The sequence below is a fragment of the Penicillium malachiteum genome (genome assembly GCF_028827825.1).
Source record: "Penicillium malachiteum strain IBT 17515 chromosome Unknown utg000003l:1.0-4950554.0:1.0-4952489.0, whole genome shotgun sequence".
In the NCBI taxonomy this organism is placed as follows: domain Eukaryota; kingdom Fungi; phylum Ascomycota; class Eurotiomycetes; order Eurotiales; family Aspergillaceae; genus Penicillium; species Penicillium malachiteum.
This window is the reverse complement of record NW_026643096.1, coordinates 4530462-4557999: the sequence shown is the minus strand read 5'-3', so window position 1 is coordinate 4557999 and position 27538 is coordinate 4530462. Positions and strand designations below refer to the sequence as shown.

The following is a 27538-nucleotide window of genomic DNA, read 5'->3' as shown; positions in this document are numbered from 1 at the left end:
CCCTCCATTAGAAATCTCCTATTCCCATAATATAATTTTGGTGCTCAGTACTGTGTCGACATGAAGTTTCAAGTTGTCTCCATCATTATCAGTCGTTTGCTTCTTGTGGATTCAGTGATTGCATTTCCTATGACTGCTCAGCGCCAGATACGTCACAAGTCCCGTCAGCTATCCCGTTCAGTCAACCGAGAGAGTTACCTACCTCAGATAACCAGCCTCAGTGGGGACATTATTCCAGACCACAATTCCGGCAATATATACAGCAGCAACTGGGCCGGCGCGGTACTAATTGGCACTAGCTTTACTTCGGTGACCGCACACTTCATCTTTCCCACCCCAAAAATTCCACCAGAAGGCTCCACAAGTCAACAGTATTGCGCCTGCGCATGGATCGGCATTGATGGACACACTTGCCATACAGCGATCCTGCAGACAGGTGTGAGCTTCTGTATTAGTGGGACCTCTATCTCTTACCAAGCCTGGTATGAGTGGTTCCCGGAGCCGGGAGGGTTTTTTGACAATATCACCATCGCTTCAGGCGACAAGATCAGAGTGACTGACAATGCTTCATCGCAGACCTCTGGCACTGCAACTGTTGAGAACCTCACAAACGGAGATATTGTGACTCGGGTATTCAACGGTGCTATGAGCGGTACTCTGTGTGAGTATAATGCTGAATGGATTGTTGAGGACTTTTCGGAGAGTGGGAATCAGGTTCCGTTTGCCGACTTTGGAGCCATTACATTCTCAAATGCCATTGCTACTGGGGGCGGACTGGTCCTGGGGCCATCTACTGCCACTCTTATGGATTTGATACAGGACAACACGGTGCTTACCTCAACCTCCCTCACCTCGACTTCCGTCACCTTGGATAGCATTACAGTGAGATATATTTAAACAGGGCATTTGAAGACAATAAAAACTTCTTATTGTATATCAACGTTTATGCTTGGAAGATGGAAATCCCGGACGTCAATTGAGCGGATACATATCATGATATTAGCAAGACTGTGTGGATCTTTTCCAAGGTTATGGTGGTCTAAGTCGGATACATATACTAGACCAAGATTACCAAACCTGGGTCCTTTGAGTCTCTCAAAGTCAAACTCCAAGCTCTAACCCGCATTTTTGATCCTCATTCATTAAAATGACTTCCCGTTACTAGCCAATCCCTGGAAACCGTCTCAAAGCCCTACCTCTGTTGATGTTGAGCTCGCGGGTTGAATCATTGTAACATTTGAGGAGATATATGATTCCAGACTACTAGGTAGTACTTGACCGGCCCGGGTCGTATTGGTAATTCAACGATGCCCATTCGATCGAGAACTACTAGTAGTAAACAAATTGTGCCATATTATGATATGTGTTGGAAAAAAGATCTGCTGCCTCTCGGACTGAGCACTGTTTACATATTGAAGAGGGGAACCGTTAGGCAGTGTATTCTAGATACACGGGTCGATCCAGCTAGCATGAATGGATAACACCAACCAACATGTACGTTGTGGCCGGACTACCCCGTAGGGGTGGGATGAGAGACGTGTAGGAGTGTGTATTCTAGACTATAACGGCGGGCATTCTTGTACGTACAAAGACGGGACTGAAAACATGACAAAACAGAGATGTAACCAAACGGTAATTCTTAGCACGGTACGTGTAGTAGGGGACAGGGTACCTCACTACAATATATACTTTCATTCCAATGCTGAGGCTCACCGACGGCTATAGAAGTTATCCGGAAATCTGGATTTGTGATTTACGTTATTGAGACTGGTCAATTGGTCTTGAAAAGCCAGTCTTTCTAAGAACCTACTCACTGATATAGTGTAACACGGCCTCTTCCTCCTCCACCACCTAATACTATCACTGTTCCCGCAGCCTGGGTACTCAACGGGCATTTTGTCCTGTCACACAAACCACTTGGAACAGCCTGAGGTAGATAGGGCCTTACAGTTCCCTATTTAGCTTAACTAGTCAAAACAGCATTAATCATTGAACTTCAAGTTTGCAAATCTCAGGTTTCTCCAAAGCTAAGATGCTCAACAATTCTGGGTGGATATAAATACAACCTGTAATCTTCAAGCACTTGAGCACTTGAGTCTTACGTACCTGTCCACTTTCTAATATATCACACTCCTTCAAGTTTGACTTAGTATAGTTTCTTTTCTTTGTCTTCACGTTTTGATAGGCTGAATCATTGGAACGCCTCATTTGCAGATTTCTATCTGGATCCAGAGCTAGGTGGTGATCGCTTATCTTTAAATTGAAGACATATTATTGAGGGTGGCTTTTTGGACGTCATACGACCTAGATATGACCTTTATCACCTTGAACTGATTGATGAACAGACACTAGTGCCTTTACTATCTTCATATAACTGGAGTGGAATTTATGGTAGTATTATCAAATTAATTGTGAGGTTTTTCAATGCTACGACTGTACCGTGGAGTTGATCTGATATAAGGATCAAGATAGAGTGAAGATCTATAAGGCGATGACAAGAAAGAATAGTCGTCCGATATTGGCTCGGAACTTGAAACTGTTAAATGAACATTTGAAATTCCAATGAGATTCAACCAATTAGCCACCTTTTGATACTCAACTGGACTGTTAGTCGTGTCTGTAGATGTATGGTTACCTACTCCCCTTTGTGTGTAGGAACCTAGAGGGGCAAGCTAATCAGACACTATGTACTACTATAGAAGTTAGGTAAGGAAGAAAAATAGCAGTTAAAGTATAGATCACCGCTATCACCTGGCACTCATGTACGTATACAACTCATCCAAGATATCTGACTGGCCAGGCTCTAAAGCAGTAAAGGGAACCGTCAATATCCTCCTGCAGAGAGGAGCAGACCCAAATCCGGCAGATGGATCAGCCCCAATACTGGCTGCGCTCAAACTGTATGCGGAAGACTTAGTTCTACTGTTGTTGAAAGCTGGAAGCAGCCCAGACTGCCGTGATGCATACAATCGCACACCCTTAATCATTGCCACAACTCTGGGGATGGCACGAGTTGTTGCAGCATTGCTGGAGATACTAGATACCCATACCGACTTAGAGATCAAGGATTTCTATGGACGCTCAGCGATCACCGAAGCCACCAGAAGAAACAAAAATCAGATTCTGAAGTTATTGACTCGTGATTCCGATTACTGCCCAAATTCTTCAATGTCTTGTATTTTATCCGATGCTGAACTGGTTAAAGTTCCAGAGAGATTTGATGATATATGTTCTGTCTGCATGGTTCCCCTGTTGAATGATTCGCAAGATCATTATTCTTGTCAGCAATGTGCCTCCTTCAAGATCTGTAGGGAGTGCGAAGACTGGCAAGTCACCTGTTTACACCCAGGGCATGAAATTGTCTTGCAGCATGACGAACCTGGATAGGGATGTACATGCATATAGTTTGCAAAAGACTAGGCGAACCGTTGGGAATTTTGCCTTTCAAACATCGACAAAGTTGCGGCTAAAACAATAGATTGGCTTAGTTTCAAAAGAAATACAGTAGTACTGCTGTATGTATGTGTAGTAACTTGAATCATCCAAAAATGCCATACGATTCGAGTCACTATCTGTTCAAAGATCTCCAGGAGGGAGATGCAAATATCATTCAATTGATATTCCCCGCACGTCAAGTTGAAACTAATAGTTATCCGGCTTTTTCGCAGTGAAGACACGCCTAAATTGTTCAATTACTATAATCAAGACCCAGAGGAGAAATTAAGGGAAACTCACACAACGTCGTAGGTGTGAATCCGTCGATTGTTGACCTCTGCTTGAACAGATTCTGTGAAAGACTCTGCATCTTTCTCGGTATATCCAATGAGATTCGTGAGAAACCCTATGGCACCTTGAATAGCCTCCATATAATGCAAATTCCGGAATTCGCCTAGTTCACTGGTCTCCTGGTCCATCGGCCAAGTATTGGTAGGCACGTAAAACATATTCCGCTGGATATCGAGAAAGCCAGCACGTTCCAGCGTTTCCTGGATTCTGATGTATGCGCAGTATTCTTTCTCGGTTCGCTTGAACCCCTGCAAGAGATCACTGTTAAATCGATTGAGCTTGGAATCTCCTGAAAGGGTCTTGTCGTCACTAGTGGTCTCCAATAGAAAGTCGTGAATTTCGAGATACCCGCCTGAGATCAAAGTACTAAATGAGTTGGAAGCTCCTTTCAAACAAAGAATTGAAACAATTTTACTTCATCGCTTGTCCGGAGAGGTAGGCCCAGTCCTTGATCATCCCAGCCATTCCTTGGACAAGAATGAGATCAAATTTCTCGCCAAAATCCCATTCTTTATTGATATCGGTTATGTCAAATTTCACATTTTCAGGGGTCCTAGGTATGGTCAGACCATAATTTTGGGGTTGTGAATAGAGGATGACTTACCATGGAGGTTGAATGTCGGAGATATCAACGCCTATAAAAGTTAAATGAGAATTCTCTGTTAGAAGGAGGTTTCCTACCAGTAATAGTTGCATCTGGGTACATCCTTCGCAAATTAAAATCTCAGTATCAAAGCCAATAATCTAAGAAATGAAGTACTGACACTCCCATATCCAGGGCCCATTTCCCGGACCCAGCCCCAACATCAAGGACACGACTGGGTGAATCTGTTGGCGAGTGAAAGAGCTTTTCTTTGTAGAGCAGGCCATAAACGTGCTGGCCCATGTCTACCTGCGCAAACTCATCCTTGGAAAAGATCAGAAACTCTGTTTCCCTACCTCTCCATGTCTTTCAGCTCGCCACCACTTACCTCGGTCCCATCTGGTTGGATATTGTAGCATCGACCATTTTGATACTTGTAGTTAGTTACCTCCGAGGTTACGGCGTCTCTGGTTCTGTGGAAATATTATTAGTATAGGTAGTAATGAATCATGATACAGAATAGGCTGTGTAGAATATAGAATATAGGGGCCATACTCTTTCAAATTGAGGACATCGTCACCTCCATCCTAGGTGATATAATTAGTTTCATATCTGCAAAGCAAGCATAAGAAGGACCTGAAATCGTTCGTCGGGTTTAATATTAGCAGATTCCATTTTGAACTTCGTGAACTATTGATCCGAAATGGGTAAGGATGCAGGAAAGTCTCAAGATTTACAGAGGGGGAAATTAGGCCTCAGATCTTTATCATTCGCACAATTAAACATATGCACGATGCCCTAAGCAAGCTCCACGACGATGAAAATCGATCCCGAGGTTGAGGTGACGCTTTCCATTTGATCGCGATCGTGCATCAACTCCACTTCCAGCTGGCGTCACGAATCACGATACCGCCAAAGCGGGGTTCTTAGCGAACATTGAAGTGACGCAATTCAGCATGATGCAGGCTTAAATCTGATTTATTTCTTCTATATTTGAGAGTATGCCGTCAATTCTGAGAATGAATCACAACTTTATCCTGCACATGTGGTCTGTTCTATACTTCCAAGGTTCATAGCATGTAGGCCTCTTTTCCTACTGGTGGTTTGTTTGACCGCCTGGCAGAATACTAGGCGGAGAAGAGGAGCAGAATCACTCTATAGACCAGTTGACTACTGCCTCAGGCTACTTCATACATCAAACTACTAGTATGGTAAGAGAGCGGATATCCACGGCCCAACAAGTCAAGCTCCTGACTTTTTACACATTGGAATTCAGCACCAACTGGACAATCCTATTTATACCTGCATTTCACAATCGAGCAATTCAACCCATTGAATATATCCCCTTATTTAGTATCTGATAGACATCCTCTTCACTATACAGGAATTGCGACTAATAAATAAGGTAGTTGAACTCGGACTTAATTACTCCGGATATCAGGTGTAGCGGAACCACGACTACCTAAGACTAGACAATTAAGACCGGACAACTACCCGGGGGATTTGGAGAGCTCGGAATTGCTTTTTCTTGCCTGATGATAATTCATCTCTATCAGTAATATGCTTCTCTGTGGTCAATATTTAGTGATATAATCTCCCTTGTAGATGTGTGACCGTTATCTCTTACAGTGTCCACCGAGTTCATTTTTACATCACAGCTTAAAACTCACATTTTTCTTAGATGACCACCCGTTTTAACCAAATAAATCTGTTGCACCATAATAATCTTCATTTTTCCGTCTCTTTAATCCCTGATTTTCTGATTAAGTATAGCTCTAAAATACCATCTTATAGCTGGTCAGCTCCGGGTTTGGTTTGTTTGCAAGTGTCTACACCGGCGGACCCCGAAGGGGAAGCGCTTAGATAATCGGGAAAGTTTGTTCCCAACATCTCGGAAAAGTGTCGCTATCTCTCTCCCCCTCAACCTCCATTCCTCAATTGAGCATCCTCCTCCATCATGCTCTTTCGTACTGCAGCTCGTCAGGCTGCGCCTCTGCGCCGTCAGGCCTTTGCCCCTATCACCCGTCGCTCCGTCACCACCGACGCCGCCTCAGCGCACGCCGAGAACATCCCGGAGGTTTGTTGGGCCCGTCCGGAAAACTGGGAAACATTCATTCCAGGCCCTCGTGGATTCAATGCTGATAGCTATGATTGTACTGTCTAGGAGGATGACAAGCCTTTCACCGTCCGTCTCTCCGATGAGAGCTTCGAGACCTACGAGCTCGACCCGCCCCCATACACCCTGGAGACCACCAAGAAGGAGCTGAAGCAGATGTACCACGACATGGTCTCAGTCCGGTATGCGCCATCTGATTAATCCTTTGGAGCTTTATCTACGAACAACGCGCTAATTTGCTGTTCTTTTTTTCTCATCATAGTCGTATGGAGATGGCCGCCGATCGTCTGTACAAGGAGAAGAAGATCCGGGGTTTCTGTCACTTGTCCACTGGACAGGAGGCTGTCGCTGTCGGTATTGAGCACGCTATCAACCGCAAGGACAAGGTTATCACTTCCTACCGTTGCCACGGTTTCGCTTTGATGCGTGGTGGTACCGTTAAGTCCATCATTGGTGAGCTGCTGGGTCGTCGTGAGGGTATCGCGTACGGCAAGGGTGGTTCCATGCACATGTTCGCCGAGAACTTCTACGGTGGTAACGGTATCGTCGGTGCTCAGGTTCCCGTCGGTGCTGGTCTTGCTTTCGCCCAGCAGTACAACGAGGAGCCCAACACCTCCATCGTTCTGTACGGTGATGGTGCCTCCAACCAGGGTCAGGTCTTTGAGGCTTTCAACATGGCTAAGCTGTGGAACCTCCCTGCTCTGTTCGGTTGTGAGAGTATGTTTTCCATCCCAGTCTTCTCTAATTCTCTTTTAATTTGGGGTCGTTTGATCTAACTTAATCTTAATAGACAACAAGTACGGTATGGGTACCTCCGCCGCCCGCTCCTCCGCCCTGACCGAGTACTACAAGCGTGGTCAGTACATCCCCGGTCTGAAGGTCAACGCCATGGACGTTCTGGCCACCAAGGCCGCCGTCCAGTACGGTAAGGAGTACGCCATCTCCGGCAAGGGTCCCCTCGTCTTCGAGTACGTCACCTACCGTTACGGTGGCCACTCCATGTCCGACCCCGGTACCACCTACCGTAGCCGTGAGGAGATCCAGCGCATGCGTAGCACCAACGACCCTATCGCCGGTCTCAAGACAAAGATGATCGAGTGGGGTGTTACCTCCGAGGAGGAGATCAAGTCCATCGACAAGGCCGCTCGTGCCTACGTCGACGCCGAGGTTGCCGAGGCCGAGGCCATGGCTGTTCCCGAGAACAGCGCCCGTAACCTCTTCGAGGACATCTACGTCCGTGGCTCCGAGCCCAAGTGGATGCGTGGTCGTACCGTCGACGAGACCTTCTACTACTAGATTGTTTCTCTTTCCTGATATCTCCGAAAGCTTGCATGCGTCGATCTAGAGCGGTTCCGGGGGAAAAGTATAATACCGGGCACGACTATGGAGTTACTTACTCTGGGTTGATCTGACGGGCATCGTGTTTCTCTATCAATATTCTGTAATTTAGCCGATAACTACTATGTGTTTCTTCCTGCGCTTTGTTTAGAGTAGAGCAATTGATTTTGTTCGTACTGCGTTGGATTCAGTAGGATACGCCTTCTCAGGTGAGAGTGTATTAATTAGCCATACTTGAACGTAGTTCCTCATGGTAGCATCAATATCGCCTGGGCAGCAAGGCCCCAGTCCCTGATGCACCTCAAGAATACCCTGCGTTGAGTCAGGCGAACTCGAACAGAGTGAGTCGCATAGCATTGGATGCAGATCAGTATGTCCCATATCAAATGCTTTCATCATGGTGTTCACTACGTATTAGAAGCTTCCAGTTAATCAAATCATAAACGTCAGAGCTTCTTGTGTTCTGGAACGTTTCGATTGTGGGGAGAATGGAGTACAAATCTCGACTCCACATCAGTCGATCGATGTAGATACCAGGGCCCTCGACTAACTAAACATTAAAAGTACACATCTATAATATCTTAATTCAACATTATATTCAGCTCAAAAACCAGGCATCAATAAATCTAATTACTCGTAAAGCAAGCACGAGAATCTATCAAAGAAATGACCAATTAACATCGATTGGTAACCAGCGTCCACGGGTATCATCATAAATCATGAATCACATCACTTAAGCGACGGGGGTCTCCTCCTTAGAGAGACGAGCAGGTTCCTGTTTCGGCAAATCCATATCATAACTAGGATCCTCCTCACGATGTTTCCGACCCACGAATAACCAACGAGTTCCACGAGAAGTAGCCTTAATTAGATCCCAAGGATTCGCAGCATCAAGGAACGCTTTCCATCCCATCCAGCCACCATAATACCGTTGACCACCCTCTTTCCGAGCTTCTTCAGTCAGGATATATGTGTTCCAAGGGAAGCCCCAGAAATGAAGGATAGCGAATAAGAACATCTCGATACAGATGAGGAGATTAGGTAGAGCATTGTTCCAATCGAAGAGTTGGACTTTCGAGGACGATTTGATTGTTCCGGAGGAAGTTAACCAATCAATGATAGTCTGAACGATTATTAGCATGAATATGAAAACGAAGGAGGGGATACGCACAGATTGCCAGAAAGAAAGGAAAATAACAAGCTTGATGCAAAGAATCTTGAGGAATGGGCGGTGATGCGCGATGTCATCTTTGATTTGGTAGTAAAACTGGATTAGGCAGTACATGGCAATAGTAACTGCCACTGACTCGATACAGATGACCTAGATGATATTAGCGAAGCTCATACCTAGTAACCAGGGACTCAGTCGACTTACCCAAATATGCGCAAACTTAGGACTATCCGAGTCCTCACAGTATCGATCCGCAGCTTCAGCTGCAACAGCGATGACGGTCATGACTACTCGCAGGAAACAGTATTGGAAGACTCCGATCCAGATTACCTGTAAGTACCGGTTAGCATTCTCCTTCTGCAGTCTCATTTCAAAAGTAAGTGAAACATACATTGAACCAGGTCAATCCACTTCTTGGTTTCCGCAACTTGCCCTTATCACGATCTCCACAGCAACATTTCTGCATCCAATTCATAGGCCAAAGCCAGTTCTTCGGGATAATAGTACGGAAATATTCCTTCTGATCATGTAGAACAGGCGCGATGTAAGCACAGAGTAGCGTGAAAAAGGACGCGATAGCAAAAGGTTCATAACAATCGCCAATTAATTCGTAGTAGACCGAGTGTCGGTAAAAGTAGATGCAGAGGAAAGACGAGATTGCATAAACGGGTATCATAAACAGAATGCGGATGATGCTGGAGCGCGTTAGCAAGACCTCGAAATCAATCAGAATCACACTTACTATCGCTGTTCAGCAGGATTACTGTAATGAGTTGCATGGCCGATCATAATAGTGAAAGCAAGGATAGCGGCTAACACTGTACAAACAGCGCTGATGATAACAGCCAATTCGTGGAAGGTGATACCTCCATCCCAGAGATCGGCCTCATGAACTGTCGCGTCAAATCAGAATGCGATCACAAAGAAACTTAACATCAGTATGACTTACTGGTGATATCCTCCTCAGTGGAATTACACTTAGGCCAAGTCATCTTGGCAGGGATACCTTAGTTCCACGGGTATGATGATCAAGGCTTCAAATGTTGATGGTAGGTCTCTTATAAAAGAAAAGGAGCATAGCCTCTGACGTAGGATAACACCGGAAGATCAGGCAAGAAAATAGTCAAAAGTGAATTGGGTCCACCCTTTTAGTCCCAATCATGATCGGCGTTATGCTTGATTTTTCGCTTTTCGGGCGGGATGCCGCGTAATGCGATGGGGCATTCCATTCGGCCTTCGTCACTATACATGTAGTACTAAGCGGATATAGACCAAAAAAAGGTTCACTAGGTACATATGCCCTACCATGGTATGTTGTTGATATCAGATATTGCCACTTCAATGTTGGTTGTCATTCTCGGTATACGCACGCGGAGGTGTGTCGAGTCACGGTACTAGGATCGGAATATTATATAGCCTAGTGTTACCTATAGGCATCCATAGTTTCCAGGCGAACAATAGTAGTCTGCACATAAAATGAATAAACAGTGTACATTCGTAGTATTCATCTCAAGTCGCTCAGGCTTACCATAATTATGTCTTGACTGTTGTCAACTACTACTGCACATGTATACTAGCCTGCCAGTTTCCGAGAAATATCTCATGCACAGTCTACATAACTAGTACATCATGGATGATACACTCAAGTTGAACTTGAACCGTGCGTGATAATCCTTCCAACTTTGGAATTTCGCATGAGTGTCTAATTAAGCATATCTTTCCAATGTTGTTTATAAATCACCTGAAAAGGAAATCTTCAAGTTCGTATATACTATATCGCCCCTGCGAGAAGATACGTATATTTGCCGCTATGGATAAGCATTCCAAAGATGGGAGGATTACGTATTCCTGATAGGGCTGAAACTTCAAATTAATCTTTGAAATGTTCACAAGGTTAAGAATAATGCATAAAATTGGGGGCCGGCATAAGTACTACCTAGTACTAAAATTTTGTTGTTTGTGCACAACCTGAACTTCAAAGTTGAAGGATGTGGCGATGTCGAGTGTGGCTTGGTCGAGTTTATATCTCCACTGCCAGACTCCGAGTCGGATGCGACTATTCCATGTTTGAAGATGTAAATGTGTCCCTGCATAGTAAATGGGATTATGAGACGTATATTATCGGTCTAAAGGGGCACTGCACACTGTAGTATTTCAAACTGAATTTATTGTATATCATTTACAAACCATCATGCTATGGTGATACAGAGGCAAAGCCTAAACGACAAAAAGCACCAACACCATGGTCAATACAAGCGGGGATATGCAGAGGAGAAATCAAGACCCAGTAATACATCGAAGAATGGGGGCAATAGAACAATTATAGAAACAGAAGGATTCGCTGGTGCTCTACCAACGTCTCCTCAGGTACCAGCCATAGGCCGGAGTGGCAATCGTCTCGCCGAAAGGAGTGGGGACTTCAGCGGATCCAGGACGGGCGACAGGGTGACGCAGGTAAACAGCGGCGCAGATGTTCTGGTTAACTTCGAGGTAGCGAGGGATGAAGGCAAAGGCGGACATGTAATCGCGTGGTCGCCAGGGGGTAGCGTAGGGCTTGGAGCTATCAATGGGGTTGTCACGCATCTGGGTAAGAGCACGGCGAAGAGTGTCGAATTCCTCATCGCTGAGCTCGGATGTGTCGACGTCCTTACCCTCTGAGGCATTCTGGAAAGCCTCAGAGAGCTTGTCACTAGCCTGCACTTCCGATTCCTCGGAAGCCGCGGCGACCTCTGACTCCTCTGACACCTCGGTCTGCTCCTTAGACTTCTTCTTATTCTCCTTGGGCTTCTTCTCTGCCTGCTTAGCATTCAACATCAGTGTCAGTTCGGAGAACTGTGCCTCCAAGCTGTCTGTGAGGATGGTGCTGGTTGAAGAGCGGGACAGAACACGGCGCACAGCCTTCTGGAAACCGCGCAGCTCCTGCTTGCGCTTGGCAGCAAGAACATCCTTGTCCTTTGACATGACGGTCTTGGCCTGTGCCAACAAAGCCTTAAGAGTCTCCTTGGTGTTCTCCTTCTTCTCCGCGGATTCCGACTTCTCGACTTCGGCATCAGCCTCGGCCTCTGCCTCCTCGGCCTCGACGGCGGCCTTTGACTTCAATTGGCGGGTCTCTCGTCGCTCGAACTTGGTCTTGGGGGCGCCGGTAGCGAACATGACACGGTCCGGGTCGACCTGGAAGAGATCGCCAGGGTTAAGAAGGTAGCTAGGGTGTCTCATCTACAGTAAACAGAGTTAGTAAATACCCATTGAGTAAAGAATGAGCCAAGTCCGTGGCTTACCTTCTGTCCATTGACAGTGACAGCACCGTGGATAACGAATTGTCTGGCTTGTCGAGCACTGCTAGCAAATAGAGAACGGAAAATAGCAACATCCAGACGACGCTCCAGGGGAGCGAACGCCATGTTGGTATACGGAACCAGACGAGGCATAGAGGGGGACTTGACGTCGTTATTCAAACCAGAACCACGACCAGCAGCCATCGAGGATCCATCATCTGCGGCGAGATCGGCGGTGTTCATAGGAACCACGCTACGGATGCGCTTGGAGAACATGCGCTTCCATTGACCCTCGCGGACTTGTTCACCGTGGTAGGCACGAGAAAGAGCCTTGGCGGTCCATTTTTGCTGGAAGAATGTGCGGTGTGCTGTACCCGGGGAACGGAATCGCTGTAGGTTATACAAGTTGTACTTGCTCCATGATTGACGGATTTTCTATGGACAACATTTGTTAGTTGGTAGCTCTGATGGAGGGATTGAAGGAATTGACGTACCCCCTTGGACAATGTGTTGCTAGCCCTGTTCCGCATAATGGCGACTCCGAATAACTCAACTCAACGTGGGGAAGGAATTGATGATCGGGATTCGTGATTACCGTGATCAATTGATGAACCTCGCCCAAAACTTCGATGACACGTGACTTCGGGGTTGATCTGTGAGTGCCTGGAATATCAGGCTACAAAAGAGTAGTCTATGATTGGCTGATCCAGTTCTCGCTTATGCACTAGAGTACTGCCATCATTGACCGCCCTCCCACCCCCCATAAATACTTCTTTCCTCTCTCGATCTTTCCGCTCCTTTTTCTTTTCTTCTTCATACTTACCTTGTTTGGGTAGCTGCGATCATGAAGGCGGCTCACCACAGATTGGTCCCTGCATTGCACAGCGCGGCGGAACAGTTTGTTCAACGGCCTCCGGGTCATTGACAGGCGTATTCTTTGGCACTCTCCATTACTGGAACCTTTTCTTTTCATCAACCTTGAGTCAGTGACTCGAGCTTGGAGAAGAGATTCGCGTAAATAAAGAAAGACCTGTTCAGTAGTCTATCAGATCCCCCACCCTGTAACTAGTTCAGCCAAGTCCAAGTCACTACCTGCTCCCTGGAGCTCCTGGATTTGTTGGTGTGAGACGCGTCGTATGTTGTGGTACCCCAGCTCTCACTTCCTGTCGACTTCCCCTTTGCTCAAAATGTCTTAGCTCCCACCAGATGACCCACCCAAGTTCATCTGAGTCCCTACAGAGTGCATATTCATTGACCCACATCTAGCTTAGCATGTTTCTCACTTTCCAAGGTTGAGGAGAACATGGGTCCCAATGTTTACATTATCCATGACTGTGCCATTCTTATGTCATGACAGCATGAATGTAACAGCATCTTTGCAACTTGAATCTTATTGCAACATCCTTCTTCGAAGACACTAACTCAGGCTGACATTCAAATCAACAATAATGTCCACTCTGGATCAACTTAACAGTGTGCATGGCTTACCTGACTCCGTTCCAAGGTATACCTACCAAGGACTGAGATACTTCAATAGAATCCTCGACTTCGAAATTGAACGGCTTGGTCTAGTAAGTGGCGGCGAACCCAAGAAGGACGCAGAAGGAAATCCTCTGGACACCCCGGTAAAGTTTCGAAAGGACTTCGAAAAGACCAAAGGCAGGGTGTGGACCGACTATATCATCTTCTCCATCGATTATGACACCTTCTATCGCGACTTCGATTACGAAGCTGACCCAGTTTACCATACCCGTTTCACATTCCTCCCAGAAATAAACGCCTTGGTTGTTCAGTTGAACGGTTACCCCGAATTCTCTCAGATAGTCTCCATGCTCCCCTGCTACATCAGCAATGCATTAGATCCAATGGATCAACTTAAAACTAGAAGAGGCATTGGCTGCGTTGGTGGCACGACCTGGAGGATGGGAAATGGCGGTATAAAAGAAGCCAGTTCATCATGGCTCAGATACTCTCCCCCAAGAACTCAACTGCCAGACAGGGTCCTTGAGGTCAGTGTCTCTGGTAAATACACGAAACTTCTTCGTGATGTTGATCAATGGCTTGACCCTGCAAATGGAAATGTCAACATTGCTTTAATAGCGCTTGTGGATCATTTGAAGCCTTTCATCGCTCTTGAACGTTGGGAATATGACCATCAAAATGCCCGACCACGGAAAATGCAGCGCATCGAGATTAAGAAATCCGAATCTAGTGATGAATTCAGTGGCGAATCCAGCAACGAATATGACAAGTCTTTGGAGGCAATCGAAGTTTCTGGAAGTCCTCTTATACTCCCTTTCAATATTCTCTTTGGGCGTGATCAGATCCAAACGAGCCAAATGAAACCGATTCGAAGATACCAGAAAAAAGCCTAAAGTCAATGGCAAGTACCGCTTTTCTTGTGCAATCCAGAGACTGAGTCGGTGATAACGAATACAGTAGCTAGAGCTAGAATATTAAAAAAAAATTGAAATTTGCTATCTCAAACCTGAACTCATAATGCTCATAAACTGAACCAATGCAATCATTCCAACCTGTAGCGCCATGCCAATTATGCAAAATCTTAAATCGTACAAATCCATCAATCCCGCCTAGAACTAGGGAAAACCTCCGCAAGAGACTCCGCCTCTTGAGGATTCGTCCACTCTTCTAATAACTCATGCGCCATATCAACAGTCTCATCATCGATACCAGCTTCAAGGACCGAGCCATCACAGAATGCGAGTCGAGTAAGAACAACAAGATGTTTCTGCTTACTCCCTGAAACACGCGCCAGTTTCTCTTGCATATTAATAGACGAGGCATGACGACGCATAACACCGAATATCAAACGCATTAACCCGTTAACAAGTGCAACTCGAAGATCCTTTTCCGGTGGTGAGGAATACAATGCATCGAGTTCATCGTGCATCGAACGAAATAATCGAGCTAACGCGTTCGGATGCGCGGCAATAATCGCACTACCGTGTTCCCTTGTTGGCGCAGCGGGATTAAATGCTAATGACTCTAGTAAGAGTAGGACCTCGAGTCGCATTGCACAGATATCGTGTGGAGTGTAAGGATCAATGCCTTCATCTGGTTGTGCAGGTTCACTGAGCATATGGGAGAGTCGATCGACGATCCATCGCTGTACATCACCCTGTTCTCCTTCTGAAGGCATTATTGGGCCAAATGAATCTGGGCGAATACTTGTTGATAGGAGATTCATGATGAGAACGATATCTTTCAAGGGCTGTGAACCGTGGAGCATGACTAGCATGAATGTATGTCGAATCTGGCGCCAGAAATCGTCCAGTACGCTTTTCACGTGGAGCAGCTCGGATGAGATATGGTATAGTAGACGTAGAGCTTCTGTTGAGTCAACGAGTGGCTGGAGATCTGATTGCGGTGTCTGTCGTGGTATCCTTGCTTTTTCTCGTGCGGCGGGTGAAAATCGAAAACGAGGAACTGCATTTACCTCAACGGAATCTTGCAGTACGACGATAAGAGGTTGGAGCAGGTCTGGAAGGGGGATGTCATTCATCATTAGGACGTATCGAACGACCGTCATAAATCGAGGGACGGGCTCGTAGAAACGTTCTGTCAAGGCACGCTGCCAGAGAGACCCGATCGTATATATGTGTTCCACCACAAAGCTGCCCTTGTCCAACCTAGCTAGGTCATCCAAGAGAATGCTGGAAATAGGTCGAGTCGGTTGAGAAGGGAAGGAGATCTTGGCTAAGGCCTCAATATCGGTTTCTTGACCAGGAAGCATGCGATGATTTAATAGGCGTTTCATCACACGCTGATCGCGTTCGATTGACCCAATAGAAGGAGCGATGTCCTCGAATGACGGATCGGAAGTAGTAGGAGCATCAATCATCATCGGCTCGCCGGCAGGACTCAACTGTAACCGGGCAGGGCTATCTTGACTGGACTGTCGTTTTCGCTTTCCAGGCACTGTCGGAGTCGCTCGTTTCGACCGAGCCGCGGATTTACTAGGCGAGACCGCAGCCATTTCATCGTCATCGAAGCCATCTCGGAATGGAAGGACTCGGTTCTTCCTAGGTGTGACAGGCGGGTTCCTCTCCTCGTTTCGATGCTTCGACTTGAAGTTGCGCAGTTGATGTGCCTCCTCTGCTAAATCATGCTGTAGAAAGATGTTCTCCGTAGCTAGCATCTTCCCTTCAGACATTGCCGCTTCAACCGCTTCCTTATGTTCTGTCGCCTGATCAGTCATAGCCTTTCGCAAAGCCGCCATCTTGCGATCATATTCCTCAACCATTCTGTTTTGTTTAGATCGGATGATTGCGATTTCACCAGCCTTGGTTTCCACTTGCGCTTTCGCTTCGTTTAATTCTCGGCGCATTGATTCTTTTTCCCGTTCCAACTGTAACCACAAGTTAGCCAGCGGGACCGGATAGTACTCTACATTTCACAAATCATACCTGCTCTATATGTAAATTCCACTGATGGATGTTCCCTTGCGGGTTATCGTCCAAATCCATCACATCATCCATCGTGCCATCCATAACCCATTGATGCTGCATTGGATGGCCTTGAGCAGGCGTCACGGATTTAGTTCCATTGTCATACACCTCCGCCTCCAATTCCCCCACTTCGAGTGTATCATAGTCGTTCGTTAATCCAGTATGCAGACGAGGTGGCGGTTTCAGAGTCGAGGTCGTCTGAGCAGCCGTGTTGACCTGGCCAGGTAGGAGGTTATTGTTTTGCTGGGCTTGAACATGTTGATACTGAGATGCTTGCGCTTGAGTTGCTTGAAAGGCACTTTGTTCTAGCTCGAACAATGTACCCGGGGGTAGAGAATCGAAGTCATCGGAGAAGTAGTCATCGTCGTTGTCTTCCATGCCCCCGCCATGAATTGATAGAGGGTGGGAAGAGAGCAGGATTGAACAGGTGGAGGGTGAATTTCAAATTTTTAGAAGTGTATCGGCATAATCAGGTGAAATGACAGGTCGAGGCTCAGGTTCTATCTGAGGGAAATTGGACTCGAGTCTCGTCGCTGATAAGCGCGTCGGAGATGAGGCTGACCGCTTTCCGCGATATGGGGGGGGGTTTATGTCATCCGAATTTCGATTTGAGGCCTGAGACTCAAGGCAGAAACTTTAATCGGAGTAACTAACTAACGTAATTCCCAAGCGAGTGGATCACCCAAGAGAGTGGATCACCTCCAAACACCATAGTTAAGGCGATAAACTACAACTTGATATCTCAGCAACCACATTCTTATTTTATTCGATTATTTGTCGATAGCTATTGATAAGGCTTGTGAGCACTCTCAATCAGTTTCAAGAAAATCTTAAAGCTATTTTGTCACGATACCGAAAATTACATTGTAATGAGGCACAAATATATCTCTTTTGAACTACCAACAAGTAGATTTTCCCTTAACTTTCTAAAGAGGCTAAACATGACCTGATTATTGTCGGGTTAGGAGGAAAAGTATATAAAGAGCGTAGTTGCTGAGATATCAAGTTGTAATTTATCGCCTTAACTATGGTGTTTGGAGGTGATCCACTTGCTTGGGTGATCCACTCGCTTGGGAATCACGTTAACTATATAACAAAGTCGACTACTTTCACATATTGGCTATTATAGCGAACTGAGAGATATGATCTGTCTGAAAGATTTTACTTCATTGCCCCTGATTTGAAATTTCTGGGATGAAATCGCATATTTTACCTGATAGTGATACGGATTATGCATCTGATAGTATATGCACTTAAAATTCTAGTTGAAGGTATGATTTAGGATGAGATACTAATGATGAAAACATGATATAGCGGTTGAATTTAATATTTCCGACGGGAAGATATAGCCGTATGTTTTCTTCCGGTCTATTACTACCAGTGACTACCTGGAGTGCTATGGAACTCCGAGTCGTCGCTAATGCAGTGATATAAGGTAAACATTTGGCCTTGAACTTGAATATGCCAAAATCCAATTTTATCTCAGAGCAAGATAAGTTTGAGGAGTGATAATTCAAAAAATCAAGGATAGTACGATCAGAACTTGCATCCATCGTGCTTCTTGTAGAGAGTAGCTGAATCAATCACACTACCATTGCCGCTCGCTACAGGGGAGAAGCATGTCAGCAATCACTCAAGTTTACAAATACTTCAGGATAAGAGCAGATTAACTTACCAATAAAGTCCTGAGTGATATGAGTGCAGTTGTGGACAGTGAAACGACTCCATCCGTAGACAGTATCGATTGCCTTGACGGTATAGTTCGCCACAGGGGTATCATAAGATGACAAGCCCTCATAGTGACCAGCCGCACCATTAACAATGTACCAAGGAGCAGAGGGGTTATCCAGACCCTTTGGATCAGCGGTGCCGTTGGCAATAGCTGAGAGTCGTTCATAGAAATGCTTGTGGCCAAAAAGAGCGACATCGACTCCGTATTCCAGAAACAGAGGCTCAAAAGCGGCCTGGCACGTATCACACTTGGCATCGTCAACATACCAGGGTCGATGACCAGCGACGATAATCCAAGGTGTCTTTTTGCGATCAACTGAAGCAAGGTCTTTCCTCAGCCACTCAACCTGGGTACCATTTGGAGCAAATGGACCGGCATTCTCGTCAGCACTGCCGCCAGGAAGATCCGGAGCACCAAGAAACTAAAATAATTAGCACAGTGATCATTCATTTGGATGGGGTTGAAACCTACATCAGTCTCAGTGTTGATTTGAATATAGTGGACCAAGCCATAGTCCCAAGAGTACCAGAAATTTTCAAGACCACCGGACTGTGCCGAGGGCATACGGAAGTGGTTTCGGAAGCCAGTAAAGTTGGTCTGGCCTTGCACACAAATGCTCTCTGTGTAATCGCCAGAGCCACCGTCATCACAGTTTGCCTCGTGGTTGCCTATGGAATTATACTGTCAGTTCGAGGAATTCATCGATAGAGATGGTTAATGCAAGGTCGGGATAGAAGCAAGTACCTGGACCAACCATGTATGGGCGCTCCATGGTCACATTTCCGGCCATTTCATTATAGAAACCATTCAAGATGGCCTCATACACCGCAGCACCGCCGTCAATCGTGGTATTAGGCAAGAATCCGTCCTGCTCCTCCTTGAGCCAGTCATCGGCGTATGCCAGATCACCGTCTATAGAATTTGTCAATACACTGTCGAAATTATGCTGGGGAAATACTGACTGTGCCACATGAACTCAAATTCGTCCTTGAAATCCATCAAGGATTGCATAGTAGTGATCTCTCCTGGACTGAGAGCATCCGACTGTCCATAATCAGACAATCCCAATGAGCCCATGGTGCCCAGATCCGCAATGTAAGCGAAAGTGTATGGACGAGGATTTCCAGCTGGAAGACTAGTCTTGAAGCGATGCTGATCATTTTCCTCGGCACAGAGAACAGAAAAGGTGTACTCAGTATCAGGTTCCAATCCATCAATAAAGACATGGTTACTATAAGTAGTAGATGTAGGATAAGTGACCGAGACGTCGGAGTACGCAACTTGGTTCAGTTGAGAGCCTCTTCCGTATCGAACTGTAGGGGACTGAAGCTTGGATGCAGTATTCCAGCTAACTGTCATCCCACGGTCACCCGCGTAATTGAAGTGCAACTGTTCCGGTGCGGTTTCACTGCCCCGACATACGGAGTCATTGTTTTTGAACCCCTTTGCAGCTTGTCCGACAGCTGCAAGACCAAGCATCAAAAGTGCCTGAGACGTCATTTTGTCACTAGAGAATTAGTCGATGCAAGTCAATGCAGGAGTAATATCATTCGGGTCGTAGAATTTCTCGAAGAAATCCTCTAGAATTGACCATTCTCATGTTGATGGCCTTGTCTATGGGGTACCCTGATCTAGTCCCCTATCAAGTTCGTGGTGTTCCCCACGTGGAGGATAGGGTCGACTAAGCCTTTCCCGAAATACTTAGCGTATCTCTATAGGCCAATCGCGACTTTTCTAAAAATCATCGGTACCTTGATTCGGCGAGGGGAGTGATGGCACCTTCCCGATTCGATTCTTCGATTGAATTACCTCGTGCCGAGTACCGACATATTGGCAGTTGTATTGAAGGTGTAGAATATTGGTATGTATACATCCATGGGTTCATCTGGAGGCGGCTGATGAGACCCACTTCAGCCTGTAGGGACTCCGACCCCACGTTCCACACCCACTATTTTCTAGCCTGAGCTAAAGTGCTTCCATCTTGAGGAAATTTGGAGGGTTGTGGAAGTAGTTCTCTTAGAGTTGATATCTTCAATTGTCATAAGTCGTGGCATAGATCTTAGTAGCTGCATTTTGAACATTTGAACGGATTTTGGTCCGAATTATCATCATCACTCTATCTATAGATGAAATCGGATCTCATGGCTTCCTTCAAGTGCTCAGGTAACCTAATGATGAGAAGGACCTTCAGATCCCCAGAGCTGAGAGTTGATATATCAACTGCCCAGAAACAAACGGAAGTTGCCTCGCAAATACATCATGACATCCATTTCATTTGGCGGTATTAAGGATGGGAGCCAGATAAAGATCAATAACGGCTCTACTCATCTTCTTCTAGGTAGATTTGATCAGGCATTTCTTGAGGACAGTGGCTAACAGCCAGATTCTGACATAGTATGACCAGAAACTCCATCCGCTCCTCAGTCAACCATTCTCTTCCGCCGTGACCCCGACTTAGTCAATCGTGGAAGATTCCTCGATCAGATTCATGAAAAAAGCACTGGACTTAGTGCAATCCCCAAATCAGGATACGAAGAGGTCTATCTGGTCGGAAGTTGATAGGTAGGTAGCGGCATTGTATGACTATACTCAATCAAGTAAAGTTAGCGCCGAAAAGGCTGCCATAGATAAAGATCCCCTCTTTGTCTCTGATACTCAACCTGCCCACCTGTTGACGCAACCATGAGTGACACTGAGATCTCGTCGCCAAGACATTATGAAGGCAACTGTCATTGCGGTCAAATCAGATTTGATCTGGATCTACACCAACCCCCTGCGGCATGTTTTCACCTGCCCTTGCTCGATGTGTAGCAAGAAGGGCTATCTCTGGGTATTTCCCGAGGAATCTCAGTTCCGGATTACAATCGGACAGCAAGCTATGGCCAAATACAGTGTGGATGGTCTAAGTGGAGATCATTATGTGAGCTCTCTTGAATTAAATTTCGATCTTTCATCACCGACTTTGAGTTTTTTTAGTTTTGTCCTACGTGCGGGACAGTAAACATGGCTCAGAACCATATGATTGAAAAGGGAGGCCCGAGCATTGCTGTCAATGTAAGTGTTACTTGTCTCCGCATACCAAGTCTACGATGTGCAACCTGAACTTTTAATAGGCTAGAGCATTATATGGTTTCAATCCCTTTACACTTGAAGCCAAGGTGTAAGTTAACTTAAAATTATTCACAAACAATCCAGATTTCTTCTCTGACATAAAGAAATAGCATTGACTGTTCTTCCGACGGTGCATCTGTCTCTCATTCATTCCCCGGAAAATTGCCACCAACGTCGGGTGATGACCTAAAGCTCTATACTGGAGGCTGTTATTGTGGCGCGGCTACTCTAGCTGTAAATCTGAAGCCTCTATCAGAAGTGGAGGTTAAAGAAGACAACTGCAGTATTTGTCAGAGAGTAATCATACATCCCGAAACGTTTCCGTTCTACCAGAGCTAACTATGATAGAATGCTGATATCTACATCTACCCTCACCGCGACAGTGTCTCCGTTCATGGATCGGAAAATACTACAGAATATCTCTTTTCACGCAAGTTCAATGGCCATTGCTTCTGTCGAGTATGCGGTGTGCATGTATTCATCAAGCTACATGGACCGCCCAAGACCGTCGTGGATAGTTTACCAGCGGAAAAACAGAAATATGTGCAAGAGCTGCTTGGAATTTTCCCAGTTAGGCTCTCTATCCTGGATGATATCGAATGGTCTGATTGTCATATCAAGAGATCAGACGAGGGAACGGCAGGATATGTGATATAATGACCGGTCATTCGAATTCAAGTTTGGGCATACTTCTAATTTGTTCAATCCAATCTAGCCCGAAATCAAAGATGGCCACTATATTTTTTATTTCGCCAGTATCTACTATAATTGTTATATGAAAGTGGCCATGGATCAAGGTACCTTACATAGGAGTGCTGCCGATCTGATAAGATTGATCCGATAATCTCCGAGCTTGGCATGTGTAAATGTGCCACCGCAGTTTATGGTTTGTGATGGTTTGTGGTAAGTCGCGGCTCGATCCGACGATTAAAAGGGTAAAAGAGCACGTTTTAGGAGAATATCCAAAATGGCCCGGGGGCTAGATAGAATGGCAATGTCTTAGATAAACTTCACTTTCACTGTGTCCAGTCTCAAGGTCTGCTCCGAAGTCGCCGACAGCGGACTTCCAAGGTTCGCGGTCTTTTAGTTCATCCAAATATGCCAAGTGAGGAAAAACAGACCGATAAATTCCTACCAACTTAATTGACAACACCATGACAATTCAATAATTCCAAGGTCAATTTCACAGTAATGACGAAAAGATTCAGCCACAAACATTCTATCCATCAAACTTGCACATGTATAAAAGTCTCGCTTCAGTAAAGCAGTATATACACATCATTATTTCTCCAATTCAGCAAATTTCCACTTTCTTTCATCCAAATATTTCTTTAGACTAATCTAAATTTTACCTACCAAAGTGGTGTCAACTTGCCGGTTTAATCCAATCAAGAAAAGCATTAGTCGATGCGTCTGAGACCTCATTACAATTAGAATTACTCTACTCCAAAAAGTGGATTTACACTACCAAGACTAGTTTAGTTTCCACAAGTCCCTGGTTCTAGGGTCGAATCACCCACTATGCTAGGTCTTAAGGAATGTGCTCGGGCGACAAGTTGGGAAACGGAAATCTTCCGACCATTGCCCAAGACTATTACTGCTCCACATCTCACCACCATATGACATTCTCAGAAATAAGTTTTCGTATGGTAAATTCCAAGTTTTCCGTCCGAATTATGGAGTCAAAGGATTTTTAGTCCATTTTGTCGAGACTCGAGAGCTCGGCTTTTGCGTTTTCCAATTCCTCCAACAGTATCGTTCAAGCCTTGGAAGGAAAATCCTCACTCGGTACTGGCTCATCCTGATATGTGGAAAAGGCAACCCGGGTGAGAAAAGCGAGATTTTCTCAAGTGTTTGATTAAGATTGAAATGAAAAGAATCCAAACTTGGGCCTTGAGGATTAGACTCGGAGTCAAGATATTAGAGCAGCTTGTGCCATGGACTGATCAGTGGCTCAAGTTACCGCGCCATGCAGGATCTAGCTCAAATTATAATTTGTTGGGTCACGGTGAGAAGAATTTATCAATCTCCGGTCCGAGCATTGAATAAACCTTAAAATCTCCGCGCCTCCTTATCAATCTTTCATATTGTACATACTGGAGTCCGAAGCGTTTTATTTTGCCCGTGCACCCGCAATGTCTGCTAGGCGTCGATTTCGTGATCTTCTCGGCGGTAAAACCGAGAATGTAACTGAAGATCCTGCTGCTGTACAAGCAATTATCAATGACAAAGAAGCTGGTAGCCCCATTACTGAGGTGCACAGCGGCAAGGAGGTCAAGCTGTTGGAGGATTTGGATTTGGATGTCTACGAGTGAAGAAGGCCAGAAACACGTATTGAAGGAAGCGTGAGGAGGGAAGGATCTCCACGTGCAAGTGAGAGCTAGAGTATATGGCCGCAGTGGTCCAATATCTACACGCGTAACGCGCCGGACCACTGACACACCCCCCGTAGCTCTCGCAGCACGGAGACCTCCGAGACCTCCTGAAATGTCCATTTCTGCAATAAAATAAAATCAGGTGTAGTTACCCAATTAGGAAATAATAGATCACATGATTTGCCTTCCTTTCTTTGTTCTTCTTTATGCATCCACCATCCACAGTCCTTTCCGGAAAGCTTTGAACTTGGTGGTGTCCAGGGCCTTTGTCAGGCCATCGGCGACGTTGTCCTCGCTGTCGATCAGCACCAATTTGATCTTGCCGAGTTCGATTCTCTCTTTGATGATGTGATAGCGTAGATCTAACCACTTTGTCGCTGGCTTAAAGCCGATACCGTGTGCAAGAGTGTATGCATTGTCGCTATCAGTGTAGATTATCACGGGGGATTGATCGAGTTGCTGCATGTCCACCAGCAAATTCTTCAACAATAAAGCCTCTTGCGATGCATGTTCGTATGCAATGTATTCGGCTGCCGTACTCGACGGCGCAATGAGGGATTGTCGCTTTGTAGACCAAGAGATCGGTGTCCCGTTGTACATGAATATCCAGCCTTGCACAGATTTCTTTGTCCAAGGGTCATTGCTAAAAGAGCTGTCGACGAAGCCTACTAGACCTTTCAGCGGCACCTTTTCACTCACTGCAATAGGGGCCTTCTTTCTGAATTTCAATCCTAGTCTTGGTGTCCCTGTGAGATATCGAATAATATGTTTCGCAAGCGCAGTGGCTTCAGTGGATGGATAAGCACTACACCTCTGTAAGACGCCTGTAGCGTATGCAATATCAGGACGTGTTTTCTTTGCAATCCATCCAATCTTTCCAGTGATCTCTGCAAGGGATTGAGCGTCTTGCTTGGATAGAGTCTTTTCCATTGGTAAGCTTGTGTCGGAGCCTGTGGCGATCGGAATTGTATTTGAATTTGCACTGGCCATATGTTCAGTGTGTATAACACCGTCAATGTACTGATGTTGAGAGAACAAGATGTCATTGTTTTCGAAGCTGATGTCGCAGCCTAGGAACCTCGTTGGTAGACCGAGGTCTTTGATCTCGATGTGTCTTTCAATCTCTTTGATCACACTAGAATTGATCTCGTCACTCATACTGGCCATCTTTGCGTCGTCCACGTAGATTGCAATCATACAAAGGGTCTTTTCGGCCGAATTCCCGCGGACATAGAGACATGGATCGCTCTGTGATCGTCGGAACTGCAATTTGCATAGTATTTCGCTAAATTTCGTCCACCAGAGATGTGCAGCCTGTCGCAGACCATACAGCGCACGCTGAATCAGGCATATTTTTCCTTCTTTCGCAAAGCCTGTCGGTAGGCGCATGTAGACACGTCGATTATCAATTTCCGCATTCAAATAAGCGGTTATCACGTCGAATTGGCGAGCTTTCCAACCTTTCTCAGCGATCAGTGCATACAACAATTTCACGGTCTGGTCAGCAGCTACTGGCGCGAAATTCTCATCGAAATCAATGCTGGGACGTTGTCTGTTGCCACAGATTACCCATCTGGCTCGATAGCGTGTGATATAGCCATCTTTGTCTGTCTTGGTGTCAAAGACCCATTTCCCTGGTAGAACTTGTAAATGTTTTGGCTTTGTTATCTCATCCACCTCGATCCAGGCACCTGCAGCTTCCAATTTCGACACTTGTTCATCCATTGCAGCTTGCCAAAATGAGGCTTCTGGAGTGGTGATAGCCTGCTTATGGGTGGTAGGTCGCTTAATCTGCCAGTCCTTTTTCTTTGCCGTCTCAGGTCTTGATTCGCCATAATCATCATCATTATCTGTAAAAGCTGCCATCGCAATTGCACTTTCAAGGCCTGCAATGTAGTCGAAATCGTCTGCACCATCAGTTTGCGGTGGTTGAGAGACGCTTCTGCCAAGATCCTTCCAATTTTCGAAGTTTCCAAAGCGCTTCGGTTCCCTTGTGACACGTCCGGAACGTCTTGGAGCTTGCTCAGTTTCTGATTGGGTCTGACTAGTTGTTGACTGAGACCGACTAGTCGTTGTTTATGGAGTTGGTGTTGGTGTCTGGTCATCATCATCATATTCGTCTGCGTTAAATCCTCCAGAGATTTCGTTATGGAATTTTTTCTTTTCTCTAAGAGGCGCATTTGTTTGGGGGAATTGTCCAATTACTTCAGGTGTTAAGGACTCTGATGTCACTGTCGCTGGTGTCTCCTCACAGTACTGCTGTAGCTGTTTAGTGAGGTCTTTAATTCGTCTTTCCAACATATCTGCACGTTGCTGATGTATGCGAGCTGCGGCTTTGAGATCCTTATTTGTTTTGTTTTGATTGTTGTAAAAGCGGCTTGTCTCACGGTGTAGAGACTTGTATGTATTGCGAGCACCTTTCAAGAGCTCTGTCAGGCGGGCAATATCTTCTCTGTCTGTGTCTTTCACTGCTCCTGTTACAATTTGACGGTTGATTTGCTTATTTCCTAGCTGAGAGATCTTGATCTCCTCAACACCAGCTACCAGGGTATCAGATTTGGTCTCCCAGAACATAACATCTCGGTGGATTGACACTTTCTTTGTGTAGGGGTCATAGATACGGAATTGGTGACCATTCTCTCCAATATAGCCTACGAGGTGGCCTAGCCATGCACGTGGACGCATCTTTTGGCTCTTCACACGCCGCTCTGGAGGGATATTCACATAAGCTTTGCAATACCAGACACGGAGATAAGCTAGTGACGTTGGCTGCTCTCTGCAATTCATGCCTTTATTCCATAGCTCTGCCGGAGATGGTGAGCCAGGGGCTTGGCGTAGCCGGTTAATGATATAGGTTGCTGTCAAAATAGCCTCTCCCCACATGTATTCTGGGGCTTCGGCGTCGATAACCATTGTCCGTCCAGTCTGTACGATGTAGCCACCTGATATCTCGCTAAGACCATTCTGCTGCTGTGCATAGGGGGCGGAAGGCTCAATTCGTTGTCCATTTTCTTTTGCCCATGTTGTGAACTTATAGAACTCTGATCCACCATCACATCTCCACACCTGCGGATAGGCGGTAGTGTCATTCTTGATTTGCGTAGCGAATTTAATCATCTCGTGAGAAGCTTCATCCTTATGTTTTAAAAGACACGTAAATCGACATCTGGTAGCGTCATCTGTCATGATTAGAGCATAATTGTAGCCACCAAGAGCCTGTGGGCGGATTTGTTGTAGATCTGCATGGATCATCTGTCCTGGGCGCGTTGCACGGACCTGTGGTATGCGAGAGATTCTTTTCTTTGATTTTCCAAGCTTGCATGCGGTGCAATTAAATGGTTCTGAATGGTCCACTTCGACGTCAAGATCCTTCTTAGTGGCCTTTATTTTCGGGGCACCAGCATGTCCAAGACGGCGGTGGGCTATTTCGGCTGAAATACTTGCCATGGAGAGGCCAATTTGTTGTAAGCCACAGTCTTTGTGTTTGAGAAACGGCACTCCTGAGTGAAAGAAAACGCGTCCCACTACTGCCTTTGAGGCTCTGTCATGTAGGGCGTAAGTGTCATCGTTGTAGGCGAATTG

The 27538-nt window shown here is 45.8% G+C and overlaps 11 protein-coding genes across 11 annotated transcripts; 6 read left to right on the top strand and 5 right to left on the bottom strand.

Moving 5' to 3' along the window:
* Positions 1-60: 60 nt before the first annotated feature.
* Positions 61-897, top strand: N7483_007991 (A4/G1 family peptidase; the record flags this gene model as incomplete). Its single annotated transcript, XM_057091428.1, has 1 exon — positions 61-897. The coding sequence occupies one exon, from the start codon at positions 61-63 to the stop codon at positions 895-897; it is 837 nt and encodes a 278-aa protein (XP_056946169.1).
* A 1863-nt stretch (positions 898-2760) lies between these two features.
* Positions 2761-3387, top strand: N7483_007990 (ankyrin repeat domain-containing protein; the record flags this gene model as incomplete). The annotated part of the gene is made up of 1 exon (XM_057091427.1): positions 2761-3387. One exon carries the CDS (start codon positions 2761-2763, stop codon positions 3385-3387), a length of 627 nt encoding a protein of 208 aa, XP_056946168.1.
* A 255-nt stretch (positions 3388-3642) lies between these two features.
* N7483_007989 (class I SAM-dependent methyltransferase) lies at positions 3643-5044 on the bottom strand (the record flags this gene model as incomplete). The annotated part of the gene is made up of 9 exons (XM_057091426.1): positions 3643-3679; positions 3736-4152; positions 4202-4339; positions 4391-4421; positions 4468-4493; positions 4551-4693; positions 4758-4842; positions 4925-4956; positions 5006-5044. The coding sequence occupies 9 exons, from the start codon at positions 5042-5044 to the stop codon at positions 3643-3645; spliced, it is 948 nt and encodes a 315-aa protein (XP_056946167.1).
* A 1282-nt stretch (positions 5045-6326) lies between these two features.
* N7483_007988 (pyruvate dehydrogenase (acetyl-transferring) subunit E1 alpha) lies at positions 6327-7781 on the top strand (the record flags this gene model as incomplete). The annotated part of the gene is made up of 4 exons (XM_057091425.1): positions 6327-6446; positions 6534-6667; positions 6748-7202; positions 7276-7781. 4 exons carry the CDS (start codon positions 6327-6329, stop codon positions 7779-7781), a joined length of 1215 nt encoding a protein of 404 aa, XP_056946166.1.
* A 775-nt stretch (positions 7782-8556) lies between these two features.
* N7483_007987 (OSTA/TMEM184 family protein) lies at positions 8557-9986 on the bottom strand (the record flags this gene model as incomplete). The annotated part of the gene is made up of 6 exons (XM_057091424.1): positions 8557-8946; positions 8995-9144; positions 9199-9324; positions 9386-9689; positions 9737-9887; positions 9944-9986. The coding sequence occupies 6 exons, from the start codon at positions 9984-9986 to the stop codon at positions 8557-8559; spliced, it is 1164 nt and encodes a 387-aa protein (XP_056946165.1).
* A 1357-nt stretch (positions 9987-11343) lies between these two features.
* Positions 11344-12799, bottom strand: N7483_007986 (mitochondrial 37S ribosomal protein uS4m; the record flags this gene model as incomplete). The annotated part of the gene is made up of 3 exons (XM_057091423.1): positions 11344-12210; positions 12273-12704; positions 12764-12799. The coding sequence occupies 3 exons, from the start codon at positions 12797-12799 to the stop codon at positions 11344-11346; spliced, it is 1335 nt and encodes a 444-aa protein (XP_056946164.1).
* A 918-nt stretch (positions 12800-13717) lies between these two features.
* N7483_007985 (uncharacterized protein) lies at positions 13718-14644 on the top strand (the record flags this gene model as incomplete). The annotated part of the gene is made up of 1 exon (XM_057091422.1): positions 13718-14644. The coding sequence occupies one exon, from the start codon at positions 13718-13720 to the stop codon at positions 14642-14644; it is 927 nt and encodes a 308-aa protein (XP_056946163.1).
* Positions 14645-14850: 206 nt separating this feature from the next.
* Positions 14851-17116, bottom strand: N7483_007984 (uncharacterized protein; the record flags this gene model as incomplete). The annotated part of the gene is made up of 2 exons (XM_057091421.1): positions 14851-16638; positions 16697-17116. The coding sequence occupies 2 exons, from the start codon at positions 17114-17116 to the stop codon at positions 14851-14853; spliced, it is 2208 nt and encodes a 735-aa protein (XP_056946162.1).
* A 1158-nt stretch (positions 17117-18274) lies between these two features.
* N7483_007983 (purple acid phosphatase family protein) lies at positions 18275-19970 on the bottom strand (the record flags this gene model as incomplete). The annotated part of the gene is made up of 5 exons (XM_057091420.1): positions 18275-18342; positions 18414-18891; positions 18942-19138; positions 19215-19382; positions 19433-19970. The coding sequence occupies 5 exons, from the start codon at positions 19968-19970 to the stop codon at positions 18275-18277; spliced, it is 1449 nt and encodes a 482-aa protein (XP_056946161.1).
* Positions 19971-20729: 759 nt separating this feature from the next.
* On the top strand, positions 20730-21029 carry N7483_007982 (uncharacterized protein; the record flags this gene model as incomplete). The annotated part of the gene is made up of 2 exons (XM_057091419.1): positions 20730-20808; positions 20875-21029. The coding sequence occupies 2 exons, from the start codon at positions 20730-20732 to the stop codon at positions 21027-21029; spliced, it is 234 nt and encodes a 77-aa protein (XP_056946160.1).
* Positions 21030-21186: 157 nt separating this feature from the next.
* Positions 21187-21683, top strand: N7483_007981 (Mss4-like protein; the record flags this gene model as incomplete). The annotated part of the gene is made up of 3 exons (XM_057091418.1): positions 21187-21390; positions 21447-21524; positions 21666-21683. The coding sequence occupies 3 exons, from the start codon at positions 21187-21189 to the stop codon at positions 21681-21683; spliced, it is 300 nt and encodes a 99-aa protein (XP_056946159.1).
* Between the last annotated feature and the right edge of the window lie 5855 nt (positions 21684-27538).